This window comes from Gekko japonicus, unplaced genomic scaffold (genome assembly GCF_001447785.1).
Source record: "Gekko japonicus isolate JY-2015 unplaced genomic scaffold, Gekko_japonicus_V1.1 scaffold253, whole genome shotgun sequence".
Taxonomy (NCBI): Eukaryota; Metazoa; Chordata; class Lepidosauria; order Squamata; family Gekkonidae; genus Gekko; species Gekko japonicus.
The window spans coordinates 1,189,186-1,200,618 of NW_015173681.1; the positions used below are offsets into that span (position 1 = coordinate 1,189,186).

The window sequence follows — 11,433 nt, forward strand, 5'->3', positions numbered from 1 at the left end:
CCCCCCCAAAAAAAAATCTCCAGGTATTTCCCAACTCAGAGCTGGCAACCCTACATGTTGTTCTGCAGTAGGGCAGTTAGATTTTAGTCTATTAGCACCTTAGAGGCCAGCAAGAGTTGCAGGGTATCAGCTTTTGGGAGTCAAAGCTCCCTTCATCAGACTCTAATCTGTTTCACAACTTGACAGTACACCTTACCGTATAGAATAGTAAACCCGCAGGATTATCTCAAGCCCTTGTTGGTCATTTCACAAGCCGCTGGCCTTCTCCTCTTTTTGCTGTGAAGAGAGCCAGTTTGGTGCAGTAGTTAAGAGCGGCGGACTCTAATCTGGAGAACCGGGTTGATTCCCCACTCCTCCTCCACATGAAGCCAGCTGGGTGACCTTGGGCTAGTCACAGTCTTCTCAGAGCTCTCTCAGCCCCACCTGCCTCACAGGGTGTCTGTTGTGGGGAGGGGAAGGGAAAGGAGTTTGTAAGCCGCTCTGAGACTCCTTTGGGTAGTGAAAAGCAGGGTGTAAAAACTAACTCTTCTTCTTCATCGTGCACAGGGGTCGATTCGGGGGGATCGCGGGGGATCGCCGTTCCCCCGGGTGAGGTGCGGGGGGGGGGGCACATGACGAAGCCCCGCCCCCTGCTTCCGGTCGGGGTAAAATGGCGATTTGACGCACCCTGTAAGTGCTCAGGGTGGACGGGTGTTCCTTACAGCAGTTTGGACTGTATTTTGGTCCAATGCGGCTTCCCCCAGGCAGGGGGAATGACTGGCAGGCATCAAGACCCAAGAGAGAGTTGAGATTGGTGTGATCAAGTCTCGGAGGAGGCTTGTATTAAACTTTGATCCCCTCTCCCAAAGCGGGCGAGCGCATTCAGGGGGTGTGGCCTTATGACACACTTCCGGTGATGTCAGGGGGTGTGGCATATGCTAATGAGTTATGCTAATGAGTTCCCCTAGCTCTTTTTCTACGAAACGACCCCTGATCGTGCACATTGATCTAATAATGGTTGGGATCTGTGGAGTTGCTTTAGGAGCACTCAGGGATTTGGCCACGCCGATTGGATTTCCCGACTTTCCGCTCCCCAGTCCGCATGCCATCTTGGCCTGTATCCTACCACTCTCCCCAGCAAAACTGGAAGCCTTCCTCCCGCACAAGGCGGCTTTGTTGAACACCAGCAGCTCCTCCTCTTGAAGAGTCACTTATTCCAGCCTTAAGCTGTTCAGCCCCTTTTCAGATGTGTTCCTGGCTTTGTCTGCAGCATGACAGGTGGCTGTTCAAGAGACACGAACTGTCTTTGGATGCACTGAATCAGATGTACGGTTCTGTGGGTTTTGCATGAACATAACAATCCTTGGCCACAACAGTGCAATAGGAAAACACTTTTGAGGGTATAGAAAATGTGATAAAAGTCCCGCAACATGGAGGACTGCTAATTTTAACTCCCTTTGCGTATGTAATTCCTTTACTGTGCTGATGGATTTTGTTATCCTCTTGGACTAGATGATGGTGTTGTTGTTTTGTTTAAAATAACATTTTATTGTATATCAAACATAGCATACAGAGTCAAGAGAATGTGACGATAGCAGATATCACAGTATACGAAACTGAGACATAGCAGGTGTAGAATAAACAAAGGAATGACTTACAGTTAAAAGAACAAGAAAAAACAAAAACCCTAAGCAATGTATTTGTGTTAATGTCACCATAGGTGCAGTTGTTCTGTCTCACTCGGAATTTCACCTTGTTCTGTTAAATAATCAACAGTCGGGGGCCGAGTTGCAGCAGAGTTAGAAAGAGGAGTGCCGGAGGAGAGATGAGAAATATTAACAGTCATTTTAGCCATAATGTAAAAGTCCCAAAGCTTCCTGTGCCAGAGAGATAAGTTTGGAGGAAGCGTCCTTTCCCAGCAAGTTGCAATTGCTGTTTGAGCAGCTGAGAGTAGAATGGGAATGATTCTCCTTTTGGGATGTGCGTGTTGAATGAGATTCCAACCATTCTAAATGAGACTGACCGGAGAAGGATGGATTTTGAGACCAGTAATGGATTCTATACGTGTTGGAACTATATCCCAGAAATCCTTAGACTAGATTATGTTTTGACATTTGTTCCTTGCGTCAGAGCTGGAGATCAAAACCCCTACTATACTTAATTCACCTTAACACGTGAAGCTGCCTTATACTGAATGAGACCCTTGGTCCATCGAGTTTAGAATGTCAGCTTGGACTGGCAGTGGCTCTTCAGGACGTCAGGCAGAGGAAGGTCTTTCAGATCACCTATTTATTTGTCTGTCTGTTTTACAGAATTTATATCCTGCCTTTCTGCCCTCACAAGGGCCACCAAGACAGCTAACAAATTAAAACATATGTAATAAAATCACATCTTTAAAACCAACAAATGCCCACATCATTAAAACAATTAAAAGCAGAGCTAAAATATTTTATTCATTTAAAACTTCTTATTTATTATGGAGCTCAAGGCTGCTTACAAACATGGATAGGTAAAGGTAAAGGTTTCCCTAGCTTGAAAGCTGGTCGAATCCGACTCTGGAGATGCAGTGCTCATCTCCGTTTCCAAGCCAAAGAGCCAGTGCTGTCCAAAGACATTTCCGTGGTCATGTGGCCGGCATGACTAGACGCCAAGGCGCACAGAACGCTGTTCCCTTCCCACCAAAGTGGTACCTATTATCTACTTGCAGTTTCTTGCTTTCGAACTGCTAGGTTGGCAGGAGCTGGGACCAGAGACGGGAGCTCACTCAGTCATGCAGCACTCGGGTCTCGAACTGCTGAACTACAGACCTTCCGGTCTGCAGTTCAGCATCTTAACCATTTGAGCCACTGCAGCCCATAGCGCAAACATGGATAAAACACATCAAATAATACACGTTAAAAATATAAAATCGAAATTAAAAATCACTACTCAGGACTGCTACTGAACTTAACCAAATGCAGTCTAAATAAAACCACCTTCAACTGCCTCCTTGATATAAAAAGGCCAGGCTCATCTCCCTGGAGAGGTCGTTCCGTAAGCATGGGTCTGCCACTGAAAAGGCCCTCTCTCCTGTACCCACCAAATGATCTTCTTTGATTGATGTGACAGAGTAGATGGCCTCTCCCTATGATATAAATTTCTGGGCAGGAACATATGGGGGGGGAGAGAGACGGTCCTTCAGATAACCTGGTCCCAAGCTGTGAACCTACATTACAAAAACATAAATACAATTAAAACACCCAGTCCTTAACTGGAGATACCAGGGATTGAACCTGAGACCTCCTGCATGCCAAGCAGATGCTCTGCCACTAAGCCACAACTTATTCCCCAGGTCCATCAAGGTCACACAGGCAGTATTTCGCCAGGTTTTCAAGTAGAGACCTTTCACATTGCAAAAACTGCACTGGAGTCAGGTGCTAGTGAAGTAATAAATTTCAGATGCGGGTAGAAATACATGCACCCAGGTCATTTCTTGCACAAGACATCTACCAGAGCATACCTTTTTTTCCCCCTTGAGAATAGCAAATACTCTTAAGACCTTAATGTCCAAGCTGTAATGGTTTTTCTTTTCCAAGCTCAAGCAAAGACAGATGAAGCCTTGCTTAGCTCTCTGCAAGACCTCTTGGCTCACTCCATAACGTTTTTTAAAAAAATTACTGCTTTTGGGGATGGAGGGGATAAATTAGAGGTACAAATAAGCAACGCAATGTAAGATACAAAAAAAAAATAAGCATCAAGGTGTGCTTGGGTTGTCCCTTTAGGAGAAAAAAACCCGGAAACCTTCTTACAAAGACAGTATTGCACACATCAGAATTGTATCAAAAAAGAACACTCATTTGCAAAGAAAAGACAGAAAGATAGACACGGTCTGATTAATCAGTCCTCCATGGTAAGCCACAGGGGCACTGTTGGCTCTGCCTTCTGCAGACATTTGGCAGTGTTTGATTTGTGGGAGTACGATATGATTTTGCAGATAAAGTAGAGAATGAGTCTCCATATGCATACAGTTTAATTGGGGTAACGGCTGCGTGTGGGCACCCATTTCCAGATGCTTTTCAGCACAGCCGTCACAAGTCAGGTAGGATGCACACTGTGTCGTTACAAATCATTGTTCGCCTCCTGCATTTCCCTACATAAAATTAAGCGGATGGTTTTTAATAGGGCAATATAGCCAGCGCACGGATCCCGTCTCAGCAGTGTTAAGGGAGCCTGTTACGGGCGCTAGCAGGCAGGCAGCGTAGCACGTGCATCTACAAAACCTTGGCTGACAACAATTACCACAATTATCCTAAATGCCACCCTTCCCACCTCGCCCTGGAAACTGCTGTAACGGAAGAGGGATTGGTGTTTCCCCTGGCTGTGACCCCCTTTTCATTTGGGGTCAGGGAGCAATTTTTCTCCAGGTTAGTTTGGCTGGAGATCCTGGAGGTTTTTTCTGTCATCTTCTGGGCATGGAACAACAGTCACTGGGGGTGTGGAGGGGGGGGAGGTATTTGTGCAATTTCCTGCATTGTGCAGGGGGTTGGACTAGATGACCCTCGAGGTACCTTCCAATTATATGATTCTAAGATTATATGAGAGCCCTGATAGTTCAGGTGGCTCAAGTGGTTAAGACGCTGAACTGCAGGCTCTGGAAGGTCAGTAGTTCAGCAGTACGAGACCCGAGTTGCCGCATGACAAAGTGAGCTCCCGTCTCTAGTTCCAGCTCCTGCCAACCTAGCCGTTCGAAAGCAAGAAATTGCAAGTAGATAAATAGGTACCGCTCCAGTGGGAAGGTAACAGCGTTCCATGCGCCTTGGTGTTTAGTCATGCCGGCCACATGACCACAGAAATGTCTTCGGACAGCGCTGGCTCTACGGCTTTGAAACGGAGATGAGCACCGCAACCCTAGAGTCGGACTCGACTGGCTTTCGAGCAAGGGAACCTTTACCTTTACCTTTTACTGATAGTTCAGGTGTTTTAGCCATGGCATGACATAAATGTGTTTCTGCCATGACTCCGTTGGTGGTTGTCTGAAAAGTTCCTTGCCTCTCCACATTCTTTTCTTTAAAGTTAAAGCGTGGGCAACGAGTGGTTGAAACCCAAGTATATTAGAGCTCTACTTAAACTTGTATATTATTAGCTATAACTTGCCCTTCTGTAGGCTTAAAAGGGCTCTTGAGATTGCATAGGGGGAGTGTTCTGCCTGTTGTAACAAAAGGTGCCTTGGTTCAGCAAAATACAACAGAAGCCGTTGGTAAACAGAAAAGGCAATTCACTTGTGACCTGGCACAGCTCCTCTTCTGAGGATAATGTAAGGAGTGGCTTGTTTTTTTAAAATTCCTGTTTTCTTTTGTGCTGCAGGCAGGAATGTGTAGCCACAGAAGAGAGCCCACAAGTGTTTTTCTGCTGCTGCGAAGGGAACTACTGCAACGAAAAGTTCACTCACTTACCTGAAGTTTCAGGTCCGGAAGGTGAGGCTCGTGTTTGTCAAGAACAAAAGCTTCCGTGTTCTGCTAACCTTGAATTTCCTAGACAGGCAGTCAGAGTACAGAAAGCGTAATTAGAACAGTGACATTCTTCAGGTCCTGAAGTTGAGAAGTTCTGCAAAGTTAGGTTGGTTGGTTTGCTTGTTTGCTTCAGAACACAGCTAGATTTTCCTTTTCTCTCCCCTACTAGTCCAAGTAAAGCGATTGCACGGGAGGATTGCTAGGCCTAGAAGTGAGAGAAATAAATTCATTTTCCTCCTCGAATGCTTGGGGTGGATCACTGCAGACAGAATGTTTGTGGGAGGAGAATAACACAGTCTGCTTTCTGCAGATTGAGCTAAATATCTCAATTAGCTGGTATCAAAATGCCAATTGGCACGGAGGGAGGGGGAAGCACAACTGCAGCGAGGCATTTCGGCATCATTAGTAAAGGGGTGAGCGTCTAGTTCACTGACAACTTGGTGAGTCTGAGGTGTTCCTCGCAAAGTATGTGATTCCGATTGCTTCATATTCCTAAATTTTAGGCATAGGTCCCCCTTTTTACAGTAAAGCCATTCTGTGGCAGTCCCTTACAGCCTGTTTGGTGTAGTGGTTAGGAGCGCGGACTCTAATCTGGGAGAACCGGGTTTGATTCCCCACTCCTCCACATGCAGCTGCTGGTGAGACCCTGGGTCAGTTACAAGTTGTTTCAGAGCTGTGCTCGAGAGAGCTCTCTCATCCCCACCTGCCTCACAGGGTGTATGTTGTGGGGAGGGGAAGGGAAAGGAGATTGTAAGCTGCTCTGAGACTCCTTTGAGTAGTGGAGGGTGGGGTATAAATCCAATCTCCTCCTCACAAAATCAGCAAGATCATTGACAGGAGAGATCCAAAGTCTCAGATTTGTCTTGTCCCTTGCCAAGACTTCTCAGAAAGCTTAACAGACCTCTGAGCATCAGTTCAGATCAAGGACTTTTTTCCCCATGGGACTGGCCCTCTTCAAGGGACATGGAATATAAGGTTCGGAATATAAGGTTCTGCTGAGCCTGGGTGTTCAGGGACTGGTTGTCAGCAGGCCAGGGGTCAAAATCCAAACCAAGCTGGCCTCTGCCACTTGATGTCAATATGGTGCAGGTGAAACAGAAGGACTTAACTTGTTTTGACGGTGCATGCTCCCAACTTGTTTAAACTGGGCCCTCAGCCGCCGTGCATGCAGTGTTAGCATTCGAGAGGCCCATAGTCCCAAGTGGGTGGCACACTGGTGTGCTAACACTGTGGCACCCAGCCATTTTGCATGCACATGCATCAGCCCCATTTAAATGAAAGGAAAAAAAGGGAAACAGTGCAAAAGCTGTATACAAAATAACCCGCTGTGTATAAAGGCTTACACAAATTCGTTAAACAGTAATCATCAATAGAGTATAATATATTAAAATACGTGTTTATTACAATTATATATTAATCCAAAATTGAAGGATACATACTTTCCACAATATATGAATCAAAACCAACTATATATCAAGAAACAATCTTATGAACTCTATTATCCAAAATTCACAATAATTCAGCTCATCAATGCTCACACGCAAATTGTAACATTAATCTCAATGTCTAACAGCCAACAATTGGTATAGAAAATTATATAAACGCTTGTGCCAGCTGTGTAAGGCTTCTAAAATTATAATACAAATCAGCTGTAACATTCTCGGCTATGGGGAAAGGTGCCTGAAGTTCCTCCTTTTGGCTGAAGCCTTTCTCACAAGCCAAAGATTTCTTCCAAAGTCCAAAAACTCCAAAACGGCACACGAGTTGGCAAAAAAGCTTGTCCAGTTTTCACAGCATGCATAATGCCATTAATAGTAGTTCCATAGGACGCAGTCCTTCAATATTTAAACCTCTGGCATTCCAACGTATATTGTGGAAAGCAGGGCTCATTAGCATATTAGGCCACACCCTTGACAGCACAGCTCATTAGCATATTAGGCCACTCCCCATGTTACCGGAAGTGTGGTCATCTAGCCACACCCACCTTTTGCTTCTTATTCTGTTTACCTTGTTCGTTGTCAAAACTCAGGGCTTTTTTTGGAGCAGGAACTCCTTTGCATGTTAGGCCACACACCCTTAATGCATCCAATTCTAATGAGTTTCTGCTGTTGGGTGTGGCCTATTATGCTAATGAGTTCCTGCTGGGTGTGGCCAACTTGGGAGCCAGCTGGAACTCCGTTCCTGTGCGTTCCTGCCCAAAAATAGCCCTGGTGGAAAGTACATATCCTTGAATTTTGGATTGATATATAATTGTAATAAACAACACGTATTTTAATATATTAATTATTATTGATTATTACTGTTTTAACACATTTGTTGTAAGCCTTTATACACAGTGGGTTCTTTTGTATACCGTTTAAATGAGAGGCTAAGTGCACGCAAGCTGCGTGTGAGCCAATCTGGTGTCGTGGTTAAGTGAGCGGACTCGTAATCTGGGAGAACCGGCTTTGATTCCCCACTTCTCCACATGCACCTGCTAGATGACCTTGGGCAAGCTGTAGTTTTGGCACAGCTGTTCTCGAAAGAGCAGTCCTCGAAAGGGCTCTCTCAGCCCCACCTAACTCACCGAGTGTCTGTTGTGGGGAGGGGGAGGGGAAGGGAAAGGAGATTGTAAGCTGCTCTGAGACTCCTTTGGGTAGTGAAGGGTGAGGTATAAATCCAATCTCCTCCTCCTCTTCTTCTCCTCTTCCTCCTCCTAAAATGCCGACAACAAGGAACGAGCGTTGACGATAGCTGTTGTTTTTCACAAATATATGCAGATTTTATGAACTGCATGTAGGTAAAACTACCAACATCCACTGTTATTCCTTCTACCCTGTGGTATGTTTTCAGGGTGTGGTTGGGAGGGGGCTGTGGGTACGTGGTTTGGAGCATACGTTTTGCATGCAGAAGGTGCCAGGTTCAGTTCTTTAAATGATTGCAGGTAGCAGCCACAGTTGAGTCAAAATAGACAGTACAGCATTAGATGGCTTGACACAGAAGGAGGCAGCTTCACAGGGGCTTGGCCAGAAATTTTTGGTTGGTGGGGCATGGGGAAAACTGGGGGGGGGGCACCCCGGCCGCACTTTCTGCTCCTCTTGCAGCAGTAGCAGAAGCTCCGGCTCTCCTCCGACCTCCAGTCCTCTAGTCCTTCTGATTGGAGAGACTCGATTCTGGGCTACTTTTCTGCGTAAGCGGGGGGGGGGGAGAGAGAACCTCTGACTCTCTCTATTTTGCAATTTTATTTTTCTTTTTGCAATTTTATCTTGTTTTATTGCATTGCATTTTTAAAAACCAACTCCTTTTTCAGCCTGGGGGAAAAAAAGAGACCGAAGCTTCCCTGACTCTGCCTGGGTTCACTTTGGAACACCCACATGCATCTTATATATTTTTTAAAAAAATGATTTTTAATTTTTTTCCCTGGATTAAAAAAAAATCTGAAGGGGCAGCACCCACCTGTGGGGGGCATTGCCCCCAAATGCCCCCTCCTTGCTACGGGCCTGCAGCTTCATAGGATTAGGTGTGTTCTAAGTGGAGAACAAGTTGGTGATCATTACATTCAATCCAACCTTGCTGTATGATAGAATCCTGCATTCTTCAGAAGCACCTTTGTTTCTGATCACCAGATGCTGGAAACACATGAACACACATGAAACTGCCTTATACTGAATCAGGCCCTTGGTCCATCAAAGTCAGTATTGTCTACTCAGACTGACAGCGGCTTTCCAGGGTCTCAGGAAGAGGTCGTTCATGAGACCTACTACCTGCCTTTTAACTGGAGATGCTGGGGGTTGAACCTGGGACTTTCTGCATGCCAAGCAGATGCTCTACCAATAACCCACAGGGAGACTTCTGTCTGGTCCTCCACTATGCTCTTAGTCAAAGATGGTCTAAATCAGCAAGGAAGTGAGTACCTCTTAGCCATTTTTACTGTTGCTTCTCCTTTCAGTGGTGTATGAACCACCGCCACCAACCCCATCGCTGCTCAACATTATGGTTTACTCTCTGCTTCCAATCATTGCCCTTTCCATCGCCATTCTGCTGGCCTTCTGGATGTATCGTCACCGCAAGCCCCCGTACGGTCACGTCGACATCAGTGAGGTATGTGAGAGGTGAAGGGAATACATAAAATAATATCGCGACCCCACAGCCGTCCTGCCCACAGGCCTTGCATTTTGAGAGCCATGGGGCCAAGTAAGAGTCGACACACACAAATATGGATAATAAAAACCACATCTTAAAAACCATTAAAACCAACACAAACATCATCAAAACAATAAAAACCAGAGCTGAAATACATACAAAAACATACAAACAACAATTAAAACATTGGGCAAGGAGGCGAGACCACGGAGGGAAAATCCAATGAAATAAACATTCTTCAGCTGCTGGTGGAAGACGGCAACAGAAGGGGGTTGATGAATCTCCCTGGGGAGGGAGTTCCAAAATGTGGGTGCCACAACTAAGAAGGCCCTGTCCTGTGTTGCCACCGACCTAATCTCAGAAAGCAGGGCTCCTGATGCAGAGCCTCGGAAGATGGCCGTGGTAGTCGGGTAGCGTAAGGGAGGTTTATGAAATAAGGAAGGTTTATGAAGCAGAGGTTTATAAAATTACGCATGGGGTGAAGAGGGTTGACAAAAGAGAAATCTTTCTTCTTCTCCCGAAGTACTAGAACTTGTGGGCACCCAGTGAAGCCGATGGGCAGAAGGTTCAGAGCAGACAAAAGGAAATACGTCTTCACACAGAGAGTAATCTGCTGCCCGGAGGATGTTGTGATTTCCACAGGAATAAACAGCTGTAAAAGGGGATTAATGGCCATCAGCCATGGTGACTGATGGGAACCTCCACCTTCAGAGGCACTAAGCCTCTGAATCCCAGAGCCAGGAGGCCACATCAGGGGAAGGCCTCGGCCTCTCTGCCCTCTTGTTGGCCCTCCAGGGGGACTGGCTGGCCCCTGTGTGAGACGGGAGGCTGGACTAGATGGACCCTCCCTGGTCTGATCCAGCAGGGCTCATCTTGTGTTCTTATGAGGGGAAGGCCTCGGCCTCTCTGCCCTCTTGTTGGCCCTCCAGGGGGACTGGCTGGCCCCTGTGTGAGACGGGAGGCTGGACTAGATGGACCCTCCCTGGTCTGATCCAGCAGGGCTCATCTTGTGTTCTTATGAGGGGAAGGCCTCGGCCTCTCTGCCCTCTTGTTGGCCCTCCAGGGGGACTGGCTGGCCCCTGTGTGAGACGGGAGGCTGGACTAGATGGACCCTCCCTGGTCTGATCCAGCAGGGCTCATCTTGTGTTCTTATGAGGGGAAGGCCTCGGCCTCTCTGCCCTCTTGTTGGCCCTCCAGGGGGACTGGCTGGCCCCTGTGTGAGACGGGAGGCTGGACTAGATGGACCCTCCCTGGTCTGATCCAGCAGGGCTCATCTTGTGTTCTTATGAGGGGAAGGCCTCGGCCTCTCTGCCCTCTTGTTGGCCCTCCAGGGGGACTGGCTGGCCCCTGTGTGAGACGGGAGGCTGGACTAGATGGACCCTCCCTGGTCTGATCCAGCAGGGATCTTCTTGTGTTCTTAATAAAAATAAAGGAATTAAAACTAGCGGCAAGATAAATTGTCAGCAAAGGTCTTTAAAACTTTGAGCTTTGTTTTTTAAATTTTATTTTATTTTATTCGACTTATATCCCACCCTCCCCGCATGGAAAGCTCAGGGCGAGTTACATCAGATTTGATAAAAATACAATATACAGTTAGTACAGTTAAAACACTAGTAAATACCACAATGGCCTTCATCCGGTGCTGTTGTGTATTGATCAACCTGACTGATGCACCCACTCTTCCACAATGGATTGTCTACAAATGTGACTCTAAGCATGACCTTCTCTTACGGCAGCCAACTCCAGCCTAGGAAATGCCTTAAGATTTTGGAAGTGGGGCCTAGGGAGGGAAGACCTCGGCCTTTCTGCCCTGTTGTTGGCCCTCCAGAGGAACTGGTTGGCC

General features: G+C 46.6%; 1 protein-coding gene across 1 annotated transcript in view; it reads left to right on the forward strand.

Moving 5' to 3' along the window:
- ACVR2B (activin A receptor type IIB) overlaps positions 1–11,433 on the forward strand; it is a 197,340-nt gene that overhangs the window by 153,801 nt on the left and 32,106 nt on the right. Inside the window, exons 3-4 of the mRNA XM_015423053.1 lie at positions 5,323–5,432; positions 9,397–9,517. Of these exons, the coding sequence (XP_015278539.1) occupies positions 5,323–5,432; positions 9,397–9,517 (231 nt within the window). The remainder of the gene's footprint in view (positions 1–5,322; positions 5,433–9,396; positions 9,518–11,433) is intronic.